The sequence below is a fragment of the Python bivittatus genome, unplaced genomic scaffold (genome assembly GCF_059951505.1).
Source record: "Python bivittatus isolate LINGU-HERP-01145 unplaced genomic scaffold, Pbiv_v1 ctg000070_np1212, whole genome shotgun sequence".
NCBI classification, from domain to species: domain Eukaryota; kingdom Metazoa; phylum Chordata; class Lepidosauria; order Squamata; family Pythonidae; genus Python; species Python bivittatus.
Window position 1 is genome coordinate 47,155,581 of NW_028277034.1, and position 21,221 is coordinate 47,176,801.

Consider the following 21,221-nt stretch of genomic DNA (forward strand, 5'->3'; position numbering starts at 1 on the left):
CAAGGCAAGTTTTGCTGCTTGGGGAAGGCGTGTGCCAGGTGAACCATCATGGGAGCTGCCCTGCGCCTACCTTCAAATATAGGACAGTTCCCGCCAGTTCGTTTGCTAATCATCTTCCATTATTGGAGAAACTATGGACTTGGATTGATCCACTTAATGCAGGGCAAGGACGAATCATGACTGCGTTATCCTGCATGGAGGGCATACTTCTGGGCAGGAAGATGTGCTAGAAATATCAGAAATGGGACTTTTGTCAAGTCCCACCCTCTGACATGTTGGAAATGTGATTTTAGTGGCATTGACTCTTCAATATCTCATGATCTACTAATTGCTATCTCGGGTCACTTCCTTCTTTTCTTCCCAGGCCCATATTCATAGAGTATAGAATATGTTCTTGGACTCTCCTCTTAATAGAATATAGCTAGTTAGATGCTAGACTTTGCCCAACTCTTTAATGGCTTCGCTTGTATAAATCTCTTTTCTGTGATCGCTATAAAACCTACTTCACTAATCATTGCTCATGTCAGGTTCCTATCCTCAAGAACACTCACATACACAGAAAGAACTCTTCCATTTCCAGTATAACTTCCCATGGCTGGTCATAGTACAGAACGATGCAAAGTGAAATGCCTGTCTTTAAGGTTGCAGCTAACCCTACCCTTTTTAAAGAATATTCCATTCAGTTTCTTCTCCAGCTCTTTTCTTCCATGCCTTCCTTCCTTCTTAACAGACTTTATCTTGTCTATACATGGATCATGTCTAATCTTCCTTGGTCCATTCTAAAATCTGTCCTGCAAAATGTTATCCCTAAAGTTTTATCTATTTTAATAAACCTTGGGAGCACGCTTCAGACATTTCCATAATTTCATCTTGTGTAAGCTAATTGATACAGTTTGGCACTCAGAGAATCAGTGTGCCATTTCACTGTATGTGCAGGTTTGTGTGTGAATATTTGGCTTTGAATCTGGCAACCCTAAAACCATTCACCAGAATCTGAGGGATCCAAATAAATTTTTTAAATCCTAAACTGCCACCAGGTTTTACTAAATTAAGGAAGGAAACAAAATGAATTGAATGTGCTATTATTGTAACAGCACAGTCCTATTAAACTGTTTAAACTTTACATGAACATTCTGAGTTCCATGGTGTTCATCCCTAAGTATGTTTTGGATCATTATATGATTAAATGATAGATTCTTCTGTGAATTTGTTTATGGATTGAAGAAGAGTTTAGTGGGAAAAGTATATTTTGATTTCCTTGTGATATATGCATGTATTATGACACATAAGAAAAGGAATTTGTCCTGTGCAACTAAGATAGGAAAACCATTTTCTAAGATAGTTGCCTACTGTTTAATGTCTTTATTAAGACATTAAATGTCTATATTATTAAATATAATTGGTTTAAAAATCTGTTTCCCCAGAATTCAGGAGGCCCACAAAACATTTTTCATTGATCATTCTAATGGATAAATCAACTAAAAGCTGTATCCCTAAAGGAAATATGCCAGGAATTTTGTTGTTTCCTTCTTGGACAAAATATCTGAGGACTTTGACTTTAAAGCTTGCAAGAATCTTTGAATTACATGGGAAGTATTCCTTAGCAGAATTTCACACTTCTCTACTTTTGATAATTTGGAGAGATACCTGAATACAGTAACCAAATACATGGTTGTGAAGAGTGCAGATGCATTTAAATGGCTGTTTTTCGTAGTAAACTATACAGAAACAATGTCTGGGATGAGATGGTAACCCTGCTGTCACAGATCCTGGAGAGAAAATTGGTTGGTTGGTTTCATCTATCTATATACTGATCTTTCTCTAAGGAGCTCATTGCAATTTAAATTGCTCCCAGTAGGCCTTTCATCAAATGAATAGCTGTCTTATCTTCAATAGTTGAACCTTATCATGTCCCTACAGACCATTCACTGGTCCTACATCCCTGCTTTTGAAACCAAATGTCTTGCCTAATATTCTAAAATAAGAGGGGCTGTCTTCATCCTGAGATGAAAAACCTTTGTCTGGACTCTTATCCGTGCAGGTGAGGACTGAAACGATTGCATGTTTGAAATTAAAATAGAAAAACATAAGGGGAAGTTAGGTTACCAACTCTTTAAGAACTAAGCCGAAATACTATTTTTAGTATGTCTTGACTACTTAGAAATTATTAATCACTTAGGAAGCCTCTAATGTCAGTAATTATAATAGCTAAAGAAATAAGATGTTTCTGTTTGTGCTTGCCTTTTAATTTTAAGCACTCTTATTCAAGCTTTCCTCCCAAAATTTTGAGCCAAGTCCCATAACTGGAGGGCTTCAGGTTGAAGAAGGCAGATTTATATTCTGTCTCTCTGTCTCTCCCCATGTCCTTGAACCATGTCTTTGCTTATGACATATTATTCATATCTCAATTTGGCAAATTTCTAAAGCGCTTTTGCTTTAGGTTATTTCATAAGTAAAAGAGGTTAGAGCATTCTGGTTTTTGTTGCTAAGCTGAGTAGGTGGATGTTCTCTCAGGAAAGATTAATCTCGTTGAGAATATATACCTGTACATGTGAAATTTCTTTATATGTCAGGTTTCTTTTTCTTTAAAAGGAGTTAGGGTACCCACAACCCTTCCCCCTTAAATTTTATCCACCAGGACAGGCAAAACAGCACGTTCTCACCTGGGCTGGATTACAAATTGTGTTGTATTTTCTGTTTGCCTTCCAAAGTATTTATTCTGATTCCTGCAACATCATAAAACAGTCATAACTCAGGTGATTTCTTTCCTGCCAGCTGAAATCAGCACTTTGCAGATCATTAAAGACAACTAATGTTCATGTATGTGTGAGTGAGGCAGTACTGATTCACACATCATGCTGAGTCTTAGTTTAACCATAGTATATTGAATAAACAACCTTAACACAGTTTGTACATGGGCATACAACTCTATGCACAATCTAATAAACCACATTATGACTAAGTCTAATGTATGAACAATATGACTTAGATATCAATAGATGTGCATTATGAATTTCAGTATGATTTAGATATCAATGTGCATACCTAGTATCATGATATAAAGCAATTCTCTCTTGCAAACACAGATACTTAATTTGATTTGGCCGTAGCAACTTATCTGTTTAGTTAAAAGCAATATTTCTCCCGATTAAACTGGGCCAGTAAAGTGGTTTTTTACTGTTTTACTGATTTCAATACACTCCTCTGCTACTGATTGATTGTAAAGCAGTATTTTTTAATTGTGCCTATCAGAGTTAAGTTATAGCTTTTGTGATAAAACTACAGCTTACTTATAATTCCTGTATTTATAAAAATACAACAATTAGATAGTAGGATAAAGTCATGGTTTAGCAAGAGTTTTTGCAATAAACCCTTCCAGAAAAATGGCCACATTTTTTTTAATCCCCAGGCTATGCTTTTCATATGCATTTTGTAAATACTGTACTTGTTATCCCTTAGAGATAGGCAAGGTTAGGAAACAGGAGTTGCTAGGAATTTTCAAATGTACTTTATTGCAGTCAGAGTATTGTATCAGAATCTTGAAAGCTTGTAAAAGCCCTTTTGTGCTTCAGCTTACACTTAACACAGTCAAGACAGACTTATTTTTAGTTTATTTCTTACCTTCTTTATTTTTTCCAGGACTCAGTTATCTTTTTTTTAATGGCTCAACATTGCCCTCATCCCTTCTCTGCATTCCTTCCCAATACTTCTGGAACAGCAAGAAAGATTACAATAACTCTTGACCAATGTTTCTCAATTTGGGCAGTTTTAAGATGTGTGGACTTCAACTCCCACAATTCCCCAGCCAGCAAGCTGGCTGGGGAATTCTGGAAGTTGAAGTCCGTACATCTTAAAGCTGCCCAAATTGAGAAAGACTGCTTTAGACAGTCAGGAGGGAACAAATGCAAGCATGCTTCTCTTTTCCCCCATTTTTTAATCTTAATCTGTTTGAAGTTCAGTGGGCAAACCTAGCTTTGCCTACTCAAGGGGAAGTTCCACTGAATTCAGATGTGTATAGGATTCTAGGTAAACTGTGGCCAAGCCAACTATGAATCTTTTTGTGGATTAGTCCTTTTTATAGTTATTTTCAGGCAGCTTTTGAGACTTCCCATACTGCTTTTGTGCAAATTCATATAAAGAAATGAGTTGCAACATACATGCAGAATCAAGTCAGTTATGGTAGTACCATAAATGTTTACCCATTCAGCCTTTTAGCATGTGGTAGCTACCAAAAATCCTCAAGCTCTGGCATCCAGTTCACCCAGCCCATAGCAAGAAGAGCAAATCTGCTGCTATATATAGGGGAATGGCCATAATCCATGTTGCACCCAAGTTCATATATTACCTAAATGAAAAACTAAGCATACTGGGAATAAATGCTTTGATATGGCATCCTCCCTCTAGAATAGAAATTTTTGAATGAAAGCCAAAACAAGGAAACAGAGGAATAATAATTATATGCTTTGCTAACTATGAAATGTAACATATGTGAAGGCAGATTATTTCATAAACCCCAATCACTGAATTAAGTTATAGAATATCTTCTTTTCTCTAATCAGTATGTGTAAATGTGTAGTAGTCCATACTATACGGAGCTTACATTTTAAAACATAACACGGGAATAACTAAAAGAAAATAATGGATATAGAAGCAGAGATAAAAAAAAGTAAAAGCAAGGGAGACAAATGCATCTATGTCAGGCATTATATTGCATTCAGGGTGGACAATCTGTTAAATGTACTGGTGTACATTATACTTCATAGGTAGGGTAATTTGGGACTATATTGTTGCAGTGGGGTTTGAGGGCTAAGCGTTTGCATCAAAGAATATACATAAAGGATTATCTTTGTGAAAGGACTTGATGCCCCATAGCCTTCATGAGTTTATCTCCTGAGTTTTGGGGTTAAAAAATTATTTGCTAAATTAGACTAACAACATGATCTAATGGGGGATCTGAAGGGGAAAGAATCAGCCAAAAAATAGTCTACAAAATGAAGGCATGTTTATTTGCATTTCCATCTGAATACAGGGAGGGAGAATCCAAGATGTAAGTTGCCAGCAGGAGATGCCAGTTTTCATTATGGGACCCCACTGATTTTCTGTTGGCGTTGTCATTTGATTTCTGATACTTGTCTCAAGACAGCAGGCATCTGAGGGCGTAAGGCAGAAGATTTCTCCAGTAGCTTTCAGACCAATTGGAGCAGAACCAACATAAACCGGTGAGAGAGAGTCAAGAAGGCCAAAGAGATATGATGCTAGTGCAGACCTGATCAGGTGTGCAGGAGCATTCCAGTCTTAAGAATGTCAGTGGTTTAACCTCCTTACAGCGGAGTGCTTTTCAGTTGCTTAAATTTACTTTTCATTTTACAGCATCAGTACATGGGTGAATATGTTTGCATGTGGGGGAAGAGGTCATAGAGAACAATCAGTGTTCATGACAGAGCACCTGCTCTGCAGGCAGAAAGTTGATGGTGCCCTGCCATTTCCAGTGAAAAGAAACAGTTGCAGATAATGCAAAGACCTTTGTCTTTAATTCTGGCAATAGAAACCAAACTAGTCTAAGCCAGTAGAAGGTAGTGTTTTATGTTAATAAGCTATTGGAAGATAAGCTTGGGGGCCAGAGGTAGATAAGGCTTGTTTCTGTGCACAACTGTATCACCCTGCTTGCTGTGCATTGGGTACATAAGTAGGGTGGTTCCATGTTAAAAAAAAATGGAATTATTACCACTGAACCTATTATGGTCTTGAAAATATATTTTACGCAAAGAAAGAAGAATTCAGCTCCCCCTCCCCCGCTTATTTCTTTTAGCTTTCCCTGCTTTTAAAAAAATGTGGCCATAAGGATGAACAAATAAAGTCTTTTCTCCATTGCTGAATTAATACCTTTTTATTATTATTACAACTGGACATGAATGGTAGGTAGGGAAATATGCTACAGCTATGTCACATTTTGATTTATTTCAGCTCAGGGCACTATATTATGCATCTTTAAGTGACATTCTATCTGGAAACACGGCTGCAACCTTTGCTTGAAATTATGATGTTCTTGATGATGGCAATATTCAATTTGATAGAAAAGGTCAGAGAATTCAGGGTGGCCCTTGCTTCTTGTTTGCTTCTTTGACATGGCTGCATTTGACTGAAACAAGCTGATATGAAGAGAGGACAGTGTGGAGGGTCTTGTTTTCTCTCTTTTCTCTTGGATCAGATCCAAGATTCATGAAAAATGTTCAGCACACAGCAACAGAACAAGAGGGCCAATGAGTACGAGAGTCTCCAGAAGCTTTTCCTTTCCTTGTCTTGATACACATGCCAAATTGTTGCACCTCTACATTGTCACAGTTTTAAGGAGACTAAAGGGAATTCTGGAAAATGAGCCTCTCTTTTTCCAAGGAGAAAGGAAAGCTTGACTATCTCCTGGGAGGATTCAGGTTAAAAGTTACTAACAATAGTGGATTATTATGCTGCTGAAATGTATGACGGTTATACCTCTGAAATATAGATTAAAGGGTCTACCAGGCTGCTCCATTTCACAGATTGAGGATGGAGGCATATGTTTGTTACAGTCTCCCCCACTGAAAGGTACTTCCTTTTAATAAATAGAACTTGCAGATCTTATTTCTCTTTCCCTGATCCCCATTTTTCTTGGCATAAATTAATTATGAAACATAGGTGATATGCTCTTTTCAAAATGATTATATCTTCTGTGAAAAGGTAATCAGAAAATAAAACAAACCAACCAGCTGTGATTCTCCAGAGTGGGTAAAAGTCTTTATCCTTATTGTATTGTAATTTTTTTGGTGGGGGGACAAGGTTCTGAAATGATTACTGCATAAAGCTGGCAGAAGCTGCCTTTCATTTTTTAAAACACAAATTTTCAGGTTATCCATGCATTTCCTGAAACTGTGCAAAAGCAGTTTAATCCTCCAGCAAGTCTAAAATTAGATGAAATTAGAAATAATATTAAAGAAAGAGGCATTTCATTCATTAGTAGTAACAGACATTTTCTAAAAATAAGTTTATTTCTTGTTTCCTCTTAGAAGCCACTTTTTAAACTTCACTGAAACAGTATTGCTGTTATGAAACAACAACAGCCTTTCCTGATCTAGTGCCCTCTAATTTTATTGGACTTCAACTCCCAGAATTCCTGGATATCTTTTGCAGGTTGGGGAGGGGTGAATATAGATAAGCCTAACTTCCTTGTTCCATGACTGAATCCAGTTCTGATCAGAGTTTGTGCCTTTGGCAAAACACACAATTCATTGTAGATTGATTTAAATGAGAATATATACATTATAAAAGATGTTATATTGGAATACTAAATTGAATTCAATTAATGACTAGGATAAATAGTTGGTTAACAAGCATACAGCTAGTCCTTGTTTAGTGACTCCCTCGGACAGTGACCGTTCACAGTTACAATGGTGATGAAAAAGTAACTTTGCGACCAAGTCCCACATTTATGACCTTTGCAGTGTGTCTCAGTCACATGTTCACCATTACAGTCAGTCAGTACAGTGTCACGTCCTGTGCCTGACCTATTTTTTTCCCCCAGTGTTTGGGGTCATATCCTTCTGATGCTGTAAAGCAAAGGAAAGCTGAAGTAAAATCGTAAGCACAGTTGTGGTCATGTGATTTTTCACTTAGCAACTGCTTGGCTTAACAACTGAGTTGCCAGTCCCAATTGCGGTTGCTAAATGAGGACTACCTGTATTTTCTTAAGCTCTCTTCATGCACATTTATTCAAATAAATTGGGAAATGTCTTGGAAGGAAAATAGGACTATTGAAGAAATGCACAATTCTATTGAAAAAAAATCTTGGAAATGAATAAACTCAAGCAATAATTTTTGAATGGGAATGATACAGGTTAATAGTTCTTATGTTGTCATTTTCTTTTTTTAGCGCCGCATATGATGCTGTTCTTGACAGAAACGTGGCTATCAAGAAGCTCAGCAGGCCATTTCAAAACCAGACACATGCGAAGCGAGCATATAGGGAACTAGTTCTCATGAAGTGTGTGAATCATAAAAATGTAAGTATTTTTCCAGTGAAAGGACACAGAAGCATGGATAGTTCACACTGCTAAATAAAAAAGTTTGTGCTAATACATTGCTGTAAAGTTGACTGTATAACCTTCACTATTTTAAAAGAACAAAATCCTATGGGGCTTTGAGTGCCAGAAAATGGTAATTTTTAAAAAATCCTCCATTAACAAACACATACATTTGGATAGATTTGGGAAATGCAGATGTGATCACAGATGGTTTATTCCCTTCCCAAAGCAGATGTCTAGGAAAGGACAACAGCTTTGCACCAGACACTCTCTATTTGTGGCAAGAAGAAAATGTATTACAGTACAGCCATGGATCAGCATATTTAATTATGCTTTCACTATGGAGATTCTCTCCTCTTTAAATTCCATGGAAGTCCTGTAGGGAAGAGTGGAAAACTTATGTTGACTCCTGGTGACTGCCTGAATTAGTCCCTGCAGTTTTCTTGCCAGCGTTGTTAGAAGTGATTTGCCCTTGCCTTCTTCCTAGGGCTAAGAGAGAGTGACTGAATAGAATTAGGATTAATTGCAAGGACAAGAGTTACTCATGAGAAGTAAAACAGTTGTGAAATACACCTTGCCTTCATTTAGGCAACAGAAATGTTTGAACCAATCTCGCTAACTCTTTTCTTTAGAAAAATCTCACTGCTGTCAAGAGGCACCACATATTTAGGGCTCTGCATATTTGGAAAATCATTTGGAAGAAATGTTTTAAACCCTGCATGTTCATGAACAGAGCACCCATCTACTGTTCATTAATGCAGGCAAATGCCTTTTCAGACTTCTGTATGAAGAAAAAAAAATTAATCAAATCATGAAAGCAGTCTCACGTTCATACAAAAAAAAGATGTGCTTGCCTTCATGAACAGCAGAGAGATGCTGTGCTTGCATAAGGTCCAAAGCTGTTCTTCCAAATTGTTTTTAAAGCATGCACAGCCCTAATACTTTTCTCGATCATGGGACATGCTGCTATTTTCAATGTGGCAAGGTGTGAAATTACTGGTATGTGATACAGCTTACAAGAAAAAAAGTATCACGAACTTCTCATCAGATGCAATTATAAATGTTACCATCTGAGTTCCAAATCCAATATATCTGACTGAATTCAGATTTTGAAAGCAAACTTTTCCTGCCCCCAACCTGAAACATCTCTTTTGATTCAGCACCTGTTTTTCACTTTGACTAGGGAAGTTTCCAAATAGGACATATCCTATTAGGACTTTAGGGAGGATCCAAACAGCACTCCGTTCTAGAGTTCTCTAGATACTGGAAAAAGAAGTTGTCATGGGCTTTTGTGAGCTCGTGAGGTTTAATCCAAGACACAGCATATATGACACTGCTTACATTTTTTTTTTCTTTATATTAGCATAGCAAAGCAAGTTCTTTTTCATTTCCATTTTGGCATGGAAGCACTGGAGTCAATATTTCCTTACAGCTACAAATTCCTTTCCTCAACATTTTTCCCTCCAACCTGAACTAAAGGTTTAACTCTGGCTAGACATTTTAAAGTTACCTACTTTCCTACTGCACATGTTGACTAGAATGTTGACTAAGTGCAAATTCATTGCTATTTCTGTGCCTAAAATCCTTTCCTACTTAGAGATAAGGGGCTAATCATACTGGTAGCATTCCCTCTTTTTCTCTCTCTCTGGCAGAATTTGCTCTCTCTCTCTTTCTCTCTCTTGTCTCCATCTTCAGCCTTTCATGGACACCATCTGTGCTGGATGATTTGTCCAACAACAGCCCTTCTTGGTCCACTTCAGATGTCTTGCTCTGGGCATCCTGGAAGAACAATTATATGTTAACATTCAACACTGTCTAGAGTTCCTTTTGGTTTTCCAGCCATACCTCCTCCATCTCTCATACTCTTCTCTCAGATACCTTTCTGTTTTTAAGTCTTCACTTTTTTGCTTCTTCTTGACAGGAGGTTGAGTCACGGCCACTGGGCTTCTTTTCTTTGGGTTTGATACGTTTTGCTGCTTGTCCAGTCTAGAAAGTTGGTTGGGGGGGGACCCCATCTGCACCAACTTCAGGGTTTCTTCCCCAAAGTGCATGGCAATATGTTGATGAAGATTCTCAGTCATCCAGGTGGAATTATCTGGAGGTTGAGTCATGGCAACTGGGCTTCTTTTCTTTGGGTTTGATACATTTCGCTGCTTGTCCAAGCAGCTTCCACCTGGATGATTGAGAATCTTCAACAAGCAGTGAAACGTATCGAACCAAAAGAAAAGAAGCCCAGTTGCCATGACTTCCTATTTCCTATAGGAAAGTACTGCCTATGGAAAATCTGTGAGAATCTCTGCTATCTCTTTCCGGGTTCTACTTACCAGCTACAAAGGAACAAAACATGACCAGCATGTCTGTCTAGGCGCATACATGCAGCATGGTAGCACAATCTCACATTATCTAAGAATAACACTATTTTCGCATATTTTCATCTCTGCCAAAGAAGAGGGACCAGTTTTAATGGAAGTAAATTTGTCCAGTGTAGAAAATGGTATACAATCTCTTAGTCCCAAAGCCTAAATCAGGGACTCTGTAAGCAATCAGCTGAAAGAGTCACAAACAATCATATATCTATTTTAGGCAGAAATTAAGTACCAGGCCAGAGGGAGGTGCATATACAGTGGTACCTCTACTTACAAACTTAATCCGCTCCGTGATTCTGATCGCAAGTTGAGTTGCTTGCAAGTCGAAGTAAATTTTCCCATAAGGTTCAATGTAATTACCGTTAATCCATTCCGGCGTCCACGAACCACATGTCAGGGGTGGAAAAATGGCCACTGACCATGCGGCAGGGTGGAAAAAATGGCCGCGGACCACGTGGAATGGGCAGAAAAATGGCCACGGACCACGTGGAACGGGTAGAAAAATGGCCGCGGACCATGTGGAACGGGCGGAAAATGGCCGCGGACCACGTGGCATGGGCGGAAAATGGCCGTGGACCATGTGGCACGGGTGGAAAAATGGCAGCGGACTACGTGGCACAGGCGGAAAAATGGCCGCGGGCTACGTGGCACGGGCGGAAAAATGGCCGCGGACCACGTGGAATGGGCGGAAAATGGCTTGTAAGTCAAGGCAAGTTTGTAAGTAGAGGTAAATTTTTGGGGCCGGAGCTGATTGTATCTCGAAAATTTCGTAAGTAGGGGCATTTGTAAGTAGAGGTACCACTGTATAATCAGGATCTCAAAATTGGCAGTCTTAAGGAGGGAGAACAAAAGTAAAATAAAGACGACTCTGGGATTTTCTTTTCTGGACTGCTGTCAAGTTCCCAGTTTGAGCCCCTGGGGCCATTGAAATACCTGAATCTCAATTTCACTCTATAGTTGTACAGGTTACTATCAGCACTTTATCAACCTCTTCCCCAAATTTAACTTGACAGTGGAAGAAACAAATCATAACATATCCATAGCATCCACCTTTTGCCTTTAATATCAGGTGCTAATGATAATTTTCAAGACCCCTCTGACAGCATATTTGGCTCACAGCAAGATTGAAGATTTTGAAAGTTTGGCAATTCACACTTAAGTCATCTCACTTTAAAAGAAAAAGGAAGAGGAGAATGAAATGTGAAATATTTTTTTCTGCAGATTTAGATTTTAAGTTTGCATTTGCTGGATATATCCTTCAGTCTAGCTAAACATAGGAGCACAAAAATGGCGGGAGCAACTGAACCAATCTATAGGTACACTATACTGGCAGCTAAATTAGTAACAGCAGTACATTTTAGCAGAGACCCCTTTGTTATAATAAGCAAGCCGCCATTCCCCAAAAGCTTCTCTGCTTCCTTTATCTTTCCAATCCATCTTTAAAATTTCAGAGGTGACTTAAGTGTGAATTAACGGTGTTGCAAATTCTACATGTTCTTCCAGTGAGGCTGAAAATGTAGTCAGAGAACTCTTAGCTTGGAAGCAAACTTTCCCCTTCTTTTAATGTAATGTAAACTGAAAACATATAAGCAGTCATAGTTATGTCAGTAAGGCAATCTGTGTTAACCTGATCAACTATAAATATTTAATTATTCTTTTCCCTCCCTTTTTTTCTCTTGTTGCATTTCAGATTATCAGTTTATTAAATGTCTTTACACCACAGAAATCTCTGGAGGAGTTCCAGGATGTGTAAGTAATGCAGTCAAGAGAGAAACTTTGCTGTGGGGAGGGGGAGAAATTGAGGGAGATGTGCTTAGTATCTTGCAGTGAAAATTAAGATCTAAGAATAATAAAATATAAAATGCTGTTTTTTCTTAGAAACTGGGTAAGGAAAAGCTCAAGGTAGTCTTGAATTTTGCAGATTCTATCCTTCTACTACCTTTGGGTATTTCAGAAATCAGTTTACACCCTGATGTAGGAATAGAGAAATAGAAAACAGACATTGAGCATTCTAATAGAAACACTTGAGAAAATGTACAAATGAGCTGCAGAGAATGAGAGAGAAGAACTGAATATGTATAGATATACAAAGGCTCTTAGGAATCTGATTTAATTCCTTTGTGATGGCTGTTCCTTCTGAATTTCTTGAGATATGCTGGATTTTTAAAGTTCACACTTAAGTCATCTCACTTTAAAAGAAAAAGGAGGAGGAGGAGGAGGAGAATGAAATGTGAAATATTTTTTCCCTTTCATAATAGTTTCTGATATTCTATGCTCTAAAAATCATCTCACAGAGAAAAAAATACTAACATTTCTGCCAAGCATTATTTTCTCTTACTTGGCACATAATAAAATCCTGATTGGAATGAAATCTGAGTAATCTACAAATGCTTCTCATTGGCTGGACAACTCTCTTTGTCTCTGTTGTTAACTTCATTTACTGTCCTCACTTTGTGTCTTATGATGAGAGAAAGCAAATCTTGGTTGGGCAAACCAATTCTTCTCCCCCTGTGATATACCAGTGATTTTGGTATGGCAGTTACTCAGCAAAACTAAATTTCTCATGGTTGTATATTTTTCTTGGCCCCCTGTTGTTAACTATGCCAAGGAAGAGAGAGGAAAGAAAAAGTTCTCCCTAGCTGTTCTTGTAGATGTTCCACTTCACAGTTAGGGAAGGGTTTGAGGATGGAACAGCTAGAAACGCCAGGATTTGGGTGATGTTTCAGTTTTTGCTATTTGGCTTACCAAATATACAATAAGATGTTGGTGCTTTAACTTGTACAAATGGTGTTTATTGGGATATTTTATTTATGCTTTAATTTGCATTTTGTACTTAACAACTATTTTGGGCCAAACTTTGATAGCAATAAACTGAAACAGAATTTGGTTGATGGGGAAGAGATGACTTGACACCTTTCCAGTTTCTTTTAGGATAAAGATATGTGGTAGCTTTTGAGTTAATGTAATTCAGACATCTGGAATCATGCATATCTCTACTAGTAAATGGCTCTTGTCTCTCTGTTAAAAGTTAGGACTACTTAGGATTTTTTTCATAATATTATCCCTTTCTCTGCTTCTTGACCAAACCCGTCTCAGACATTCTTTCCTGCCAGCATTCTATTATTATAGCTGTTAATGTTTATTCATGGTCAATACTTGCATAATCCTTACCTAGAGGCCACGTAGATTGTAATAGGCTGGAGGACAGGTCAGGAATTGCTAATGTATGGCTTTACATATTGCACTAAACCATAATATGCTTTGTTTAGTTTGTACTTAGTCCATTGTGGTTTGCAGACCATGATTTATCACTTATAATTGTGATTTATTCAACAAACGTTAGTTAACAGAAGTGTGACCTAGTGTAGTGTATTAAAAAGAAGAGCTCCCAGATATTTTGAATAAATATTCTAAAAACTACCAAATTTCAGAGAAGTGCTTTACAAAAAAGGATAATAGATAAACACAACAGACTTATACATTCAAAGATTTAATGAGATGCATGAATCTATTCCATATATGCCTAAACAAGAGGAAGGGAAAGTCATAGACATGTTACAATAAATAATGCAGTCCAAGAAAAGTATATTTAAGATTAGAAATAAGGGCAAAATTCAGAAATTAACTCCTGCTATATCTACTTAAAACAATGCAGGTGACAAAGATGTTGCCAGTCAGAATTTGGGTTCACATATTGTGCTAACTCTGATTTGTTTTAACAACGGTTTATTGAAGAAACTACAATAGGCTTTTTCAAGCATAACGTTAAGCCATAAACCACTCTTTATAAGCTATGATATAAAATAATTATGCTTTGGTGGCTGCGTACAAGCAATTTAGGTCAAGCAATATATAAAGTAGATGTCCCTGGATCTGGGTTAAAGCAACTTCATATATTGGGCAAAATTTGATGGCTGTATCAGATATGAAAGGGATGCTGCACTGAAAGCATCCATCAGATGCCAAGGAATGATGACATGACTTTGTTCTCTTGTCTAGTTATTTAGTAATGGAGTTGATGGATGCCAATTTGTGCCAGGTGATTCAAATGGAGTTAGATCATGAGCGAATGTCTTACCTGCTCTATCAAATGCTGTGTGGTATCAAACACCTTCACTCTGCAGGAATCATTCACAGGGTAAGCCAGCCTCTCTCCGCCTCAAAGTAAGAACAATTTTCCTACAAGAAATTAGATACTGAAATGAAGAAAATGATGAAAGCTTTTCCTGTGCATTCTTTATTACTCTTGGGTGTGCCCAGCTCAGCTTTTGTTGTACTTCTATCCATAGCCAGAAACACTGGAATGAACAGGGGTACAGATTTCAAAGCCCAAGGAGGAGCCACATGGAACCGCAAACTTGTTGTCTGCATCCCTGGAATTTCTTCTAACTACAGTTGCTACAGTGGCAAGGTTTTCTGCCATTTTAAGAGAGAAAGCATGCAAAGCCACTGTACAGGCCCTAGGGCTTAACATAGTTTAGAAACGAAAGGGGGGGAAAGCCTAGATTTCCACTTAAAACTCAGTAAAATGGAAAATCCTGGTCTGTCAGCCCCACTAGGTTGGCCAGACCAAGAAATCAACTCCATAGGAAAACTAAAACTACATTTTGTAGGTTGGCTATAGTAACAGAATCTTCCAAGTCTACCAGTTAGGAGGTATGGTGCTGTACCTCCTCTCCTTTCTTATACTTCAGTAAATCAGGGAGGCGTCTGCCTGACTTCTCAGGTTTTTAAAAAAAATGTTTCAGCCCCTTTTGACTAGATAATGGATATTTCCATTGAGGTCATCTCCCTTACTCTCTCTGTGGCTTTGCTAAGGTGTTACAACATGAACACAACTACTTTGCAGCATCATTGCCCCATTACTCAAGCTCTCAGTTGCTTTCCAAAATGTTAAATGAAGTCCTTGTGTGGTCTTCAAACTGTCGGCCATCCCTGGAATACACATACCTTTTTTCCCCCTCACCAATGAATAATCTTCAGCCAGCTGTAGACCCTCTTGGATCTTTCACTTCATAGTCTTCCACCACAACAGACAAAAACCCATGATCTCTTGGTGGTAGGCCTCATGCTTTTTCCTTTCCCTCCCTTGCATCTCTTTCAGGATTTAAAACCAAGTAATATTGTGGTAAAATCAGACTGTACGTTGAAGATCCTGGATTTTGGACTGGCCAGGACTGCAGGCACTAGCTTCATGATGACACCCTATGTGGTCACACGTTATTACAGAGCACCAGAAGTCATCCTGGGAATGGGCTACAAGGAGAATGGTAGGATATATAAATATAGAGAGAAACTGGGACAGAGAAAAGTAAGGACCGTCAATTGTCTGGGGAGGGAGGAAGAAAACAAATCTGGATAGGATCTGACTCTGCAGATGTCATTTGATGAAGTCTTTCACCAACATGAAAAAAGCAACCTTACCGTCTACAGAAGTAAAGGACTGCAATACTCATCAGTCTAGATTCAACAGGCTGAATTTGCAAGAACATAGAAACATAGGTCTTGTATTAAAAGCCATAATCACTGGGCATCTTATCTGTCATTCTGAGAGTAGAAATACCATGTGCATTGAATTCCCTGCTACTGTTACTATAAGAAAAGTTACTAAAGATAAGAGTATGGTGCAAATCACCAAGCAGTTAAGAAACAACATTGGAGAGAACCCAAGATATTATAATGCTATACAATATGCATCTCAGCAGAACTGAGGTATAAGGAGATATATATGGCCCTTCTGTATATAAGGGCTGCTCTGATCTGAGATTGGTACTATCCCCAAATGTGCCCACAATTCTGTCAGTCTCAAAGGGATCTTCAGCAGCTGAGATAGTTAACTTCCAGTTAGCTGCTGAGCCTGAAGATTTTTTTTTATTTTTATTTTTTTGCAATTTTACAGCATTTCCTCTTGACTGTAGAATGGGCATTTTACTGATGGCAGAAACTCCTGCTATCTCCTGGAGAGGAGAAATTTAGATTTCCTTTTTTTCCTGAAGCAAAAATACCATCGCATCTTGATATAATATTCTCTTTTTTTTAAAAAAAAATGAGCTTTGTTTCTCTGTCCACATAGCCATTTTTCACTGCGGTAAAAGGAAACACTGAATAAAAAATAAGGATGGGAGCAAGGGGGAATTAAGCTGTATTCTCCTCCTCCTTGACCTCAGGAAGCAGCAGCAAGGTCAGAGACATGATGGCACAGAATTGCTGCAGAGGGTAACAGGGACAGGCCAAAGGCAGTATGAAAATGCCCTCATATTAGAGCAAAATAGCACCCTTTGCCTCTGTCACATTTCTGGGCTCCTAATCTTTACTAAATTCAAAGCATGGTCTGTATTAATCATTCCCTTCTCTGAATCGGCCTTCATCAACTATGTTTTCCCAACCCTCCAGATGTATGGAACCTAGCCATAATGCAGTTCATCGGCTTTGACTTAGTGTAAGAAAGCCAGCATGGCTTATGACTCACAGTTGATGGATTCACACAATACACTAAGTCCAAAGCAAGCAAAGGGCATAATGGCTTTGCTGAGAAATTTTGTGTTCTGTGACTCCTTCCCTCCCCATTCCTTTGTGGAAAGTTCCTTCTAGAAAGAGGAAAGGCTTATTAAAGGTAAGAGCAACAGCAAAGCTATCTTTATAACGCTTCTTCTGGAGCAGCACTTGAGCTGAACATTTATCAGCTCGGCTGTAGAAGACCTGCTGAAACCCCACAGAATTGTAAAATTGCGGTGTTGATCTTGGATGGGTCCATTCTGATGCTACAATAATAAGGAATGAAACAATGAATATAGTCCTTAGATTAAAGTCTCTAGGTGAGTAGAGAAGATGCTGATGTGAAAATTGTACCCTACTATACCCTAACTGTGCAATGCTTTTTTAAAAATGGGATGGATAGAGTTGGAGGAACTTCCTCTGGTCCAAATGACCTGCTAGAAAGAGAAGTTGATTATTTTTTGTGCTCAAATCAGCTTATCATACCAAACATTCCTTTTGTGTGCTTAAAAATAATTCCTGCCAATAGTAATTATTACTATGATTGCATAAATGGCATTGACGAAGGCTACAAACAAGAAGAATACAACAGAAATATATTCATTAGATTGCTATTTTTGCTGTTTTTAAGCCATTTTGAGATGAGGATATCTTGCATGTATTAAATGTAATGAGGAAATTCTGCATCCTTGAAAGTCTTCCATTTTAAGTTGTGGAATCCAATTAGCATGCCACAGCTCTTTTAACTAACATCTTACTGCAATCCGCAAGCTGGCATTTAGTAGCTATTTTAGCCTGATTTCTCTGTTGTTTAAAGTTGATAAAAATGTGGGCTACATTTAAAGCACACCTTGTGTTCACCATTTCAAACAGACAGCTGTCCTAAAGATAATTCTAGTTGTAGTTAGTTATCATTAGTAGCTATCAGCTTAAGGATTTTTTTAAAAAAATAGATGATAATAAAGAGGGAGATGCTTTTGAAATCTTATTCAGAAGTTTGGTAACAGCCAACCGAGAAAATGAAGGTGGGTTCAAGTGTTGGTTTTGATCTAGACTGTTGGTACACCCTAAGGAAGCACAGGAGCCATTAAGACAGACTTCTATGGATAGGGTACATAAGAACATAATATAGGAAGAACTGCACTGGATCAGACAAAAGGCCAAATGATCCAGTGTTCATTTCCCACTGTTGGCAATCACTATGGGAAGCTACAAAAGGGCATGAGTACAATGCCATCTTCAATTCAGGTTGCCCATGTGTTCTTCCACTGAATTAAATTCAGAAACCCCTGTGAACTGAAACATCTACTACAACTTCCTCAAGAAATCCCATGATCAGGATGTTTATATCATTCCTGTGACAGCTAAAATTACTCAGTGGATATATTTCATGAAAGCAAAGACTAGACTAGGATACCGTGTGATGAACAATTCAGTATTCTTGCTGCACAGTGAAGCCCAAGTGAGAAAGGAATACATTTACATTTTGGGGCTACAGCCTATTATGATATGAGAAATCTGATTTTAAGTTTTGGATTCTCAGATGTACACCATACAGTATAATAGAGAACCACTGTAAGAAAGGAGAGAAACATATTTTATTTTTAATTTTCTTTTTAGACCTTAAATATCAGGAACTCATCTTAAATTTCTGGGGAGAAAATCCTTTATTTTAAATTAATGTCCATCCATTGTGCTATCTGCCTTTTAAGGCTACTCCACGCTTTCATTTTCTCTCAACCTGAGTTTATGGATAATACCTTTATTTTATCCCTGTTTGCTTACATCATGATCCCAAGATTCCTAAATCACTGTCCCCTTTAAAATACTGGTCCAATATATTGGACTTGCATTTTCTCTCCTGTCCAGTCTGTCCCCTAAATGAAACATTTTATACAGTATTTGCTTTGATTAATAAAAAGAATAGCTTGGGTCCACAGCAATTTGTTTTTGTTTCTTTTGTTTCTGTTTCTTTGTCAAGGGTAGAAAAAAGAGAGGAAGCAAAAAATAAAAGAAAATATATTCAAAGAGAATTGCAAAATGATCACTAGGCATACCATGGATGATACCATGGATGATATTCATACCATGGATGAATAAGCTGGCCCTTTTCCATGGTGGGATCACATTGTTAAAATGGCTGAATTTCAGTCTGAAGATTATGTTGTGTATGTACCTATAACACACACACACATGCATGCACACACACACAAAAGATGTTACTTGTAGATATCAGTAGGAAAGTGTGACATCTGCCAGATGACCCGACTCTCCAAGTCCTGACACCTGGACTCTGCCAATACCCAGCACTCATTTGAAATTCCCTCTTCCTCAGAGAGAAGGGTAGACAACAGGATAGGATATGGATTGGGCAAAGGAATCTATGGCTACCCTAATGGGAAGAATATAATGTTATTATATAATATAATGTCCAGATTGTGAGAGGCATTTGTATAATAACCCTCTATAAAATCATCATCACCATATACAGTAATAACAATCCCTCTAATAATCATTGAATAATAGTGTGGTTTGGGGCTAAACAACATACTGACAAGGCCTTTAACCAGATATAATTTTCCAGGGTAAAACTTGGTAAGGTAAGAATGGCAAGGAGGCTTGACAGTAATGGGAAACCCTAGTGTGAGTTGGAACCAGGTCCAGGATACCTAAAACTGACTCAAAATGGAAAGCCATCTTTCTTCAGGAATTGGGTGGGTGCCCATATATCAGACCATTCCCCTATGTAGTCCTGCCATTGCTAAACATATTGATGGATCTTTTCTTGCTTTATGTCTAACTGGGATAGAAAGATGAATAATTACTCCATCATATCTCACATGTCCCTTAAATTTCACTAAACTGGATCATGGGCAATTCTTTCCTTGTCTTCTCTAACTATCTGCCCCCTATATTTTTCTTCCTGTAATTATGGACTTGGGGCTTAGTTGGAGAAGTCATTAATGAAAAATTACTAGGGGGAAGAATAGAAAGAAATGTTAGAATTAATATCAGGCCCTTAATTAAACTCTGCTTCTCATGGTAACTTTCCCTACAGAAGGTACCCATAGTATATAGGAACATATAGTTGCTCCTATATTTGTCTTGTAGCTAGTCATTTCAGCTCAAATCAATGGTCTATGGAATATCTCTTGAGTTAATCTTCAGCTGAATATTTTGAGGACTTACAGTTTTCTTGCTAACTAAAAGTATGAAGTATCACTGATTTTATGTGTGACTGACCTCCTGGAGGAAGAAGATGTTGTTTTATCTGCTCCCTCAGAGTAGTCCCATTCATTCCCATGGGCCACTTGGTGGAGGACAGGGTATTGATAATTAGCTACTGCTCATGCAATGAACCTGAAAAGCAGAACTAAAGGTTATATTTTCTATAAAATCTAACTGTATTCATTAATTACCTACTTGGTGGGTCCTTTTGGTTTTCTCTGTTGTGATCAAAGAACGACATACATTTTTAAAACAATCCTTCAGTTAAAATATAAAGTATCCAACCTGTGCTTCAACTTCAATGAAATCTTTGGGGACATCTAATAGGATGACCTTATAAGATTAGCAGAGTCCTTTAAAACACCCAACCCCATCAGCTACATGGGAACAACTTCTCTCTCATGGGTATGTAAACTGAAAGGCCAAATAATCTGAGCTATTCCCATAGAATCATCACTGCGAGAGCAAGACAATAAAAAGGGGTGAGAAGGAGCAATGTGATTATAACTTGTTGGCTGTATAATTTACAGGCATTCTTAGCAAGTGGCAGTATGCTAAAAGGACAGTGCCCTGAGCATTGTTGCAGTTGCACAGGAAAAGGACTTGTGACATCATCCTGCATCGCTTATCCAGACACATAACAGTCTACCTTAGAGATTGGAATGGCTGAATGCCTATAAATGTGGCTTGGAAACAGGATCACCCATAAAGGCTATTAGTAAACATAGTGGGAATCAAATGATCATAGATTCCTTTTTCTGCACCTTCATAACATGGCAACCATTGAGCCAATTTTTATTTAATCCTCCCAAATGCTGCTAGTATCCCATTTGGAATGGATAGCTTTTCTCATTCCTACCTCCCAAATCCATATACTTTGTAATTTTCTTGTGCAGGAGAATAAACAAGAGCATGTAATGAGAACGCATCTACTTCTCTGGTACTGTGTAAATGGAGTGATTTGGGTGAAATAGATTACTAGTTTGTGATCAGTGAATGCACATGGCGTAGCCTGCCTATGGCCAATTAAAAATTATGGGACCCATGTGAGCCCTTCCTATGCAATCCTGCGCACGTC

At 38.0% G+C, this 21,221-nt stretch overlaps 1 protein-coding gene across 3 annotated transcripts in view; it reads left to right on the forward strand.

The window, feature by feature from the left end:
* Window positions 1-21,221, forward strand: part of MAPK10 (mitogen-activated protein kinase 10) — a 95,588-nt gene that overhangs the window by 29,455 nt on the left and 44,912 nt on the right. For all 3 annotated transcript variants that reach the window (XM_007420706.3, XM_007420707.3, XM_025166884.2), the window contains 4 exons: window positions 7,904-8,033; window positions 12,111-12,169; window positions 14,420-14,558; window positions 15,525-15,690. In XM_007420706.3, coding sequence (XP_007420768.1) covers window positions 7,904-8,033; window positions 12,111-12,169; window positions 14,420-14,558; window positions 15,525-15,690 — 494 coding nt within the window. The remainder of the gene's footprint in view (window positions 1-7,903; window positions 8,034-12,110; window positions 12,170-14,419; window positions 14,559-15,524; window positions 15,691-21,221) is intronic.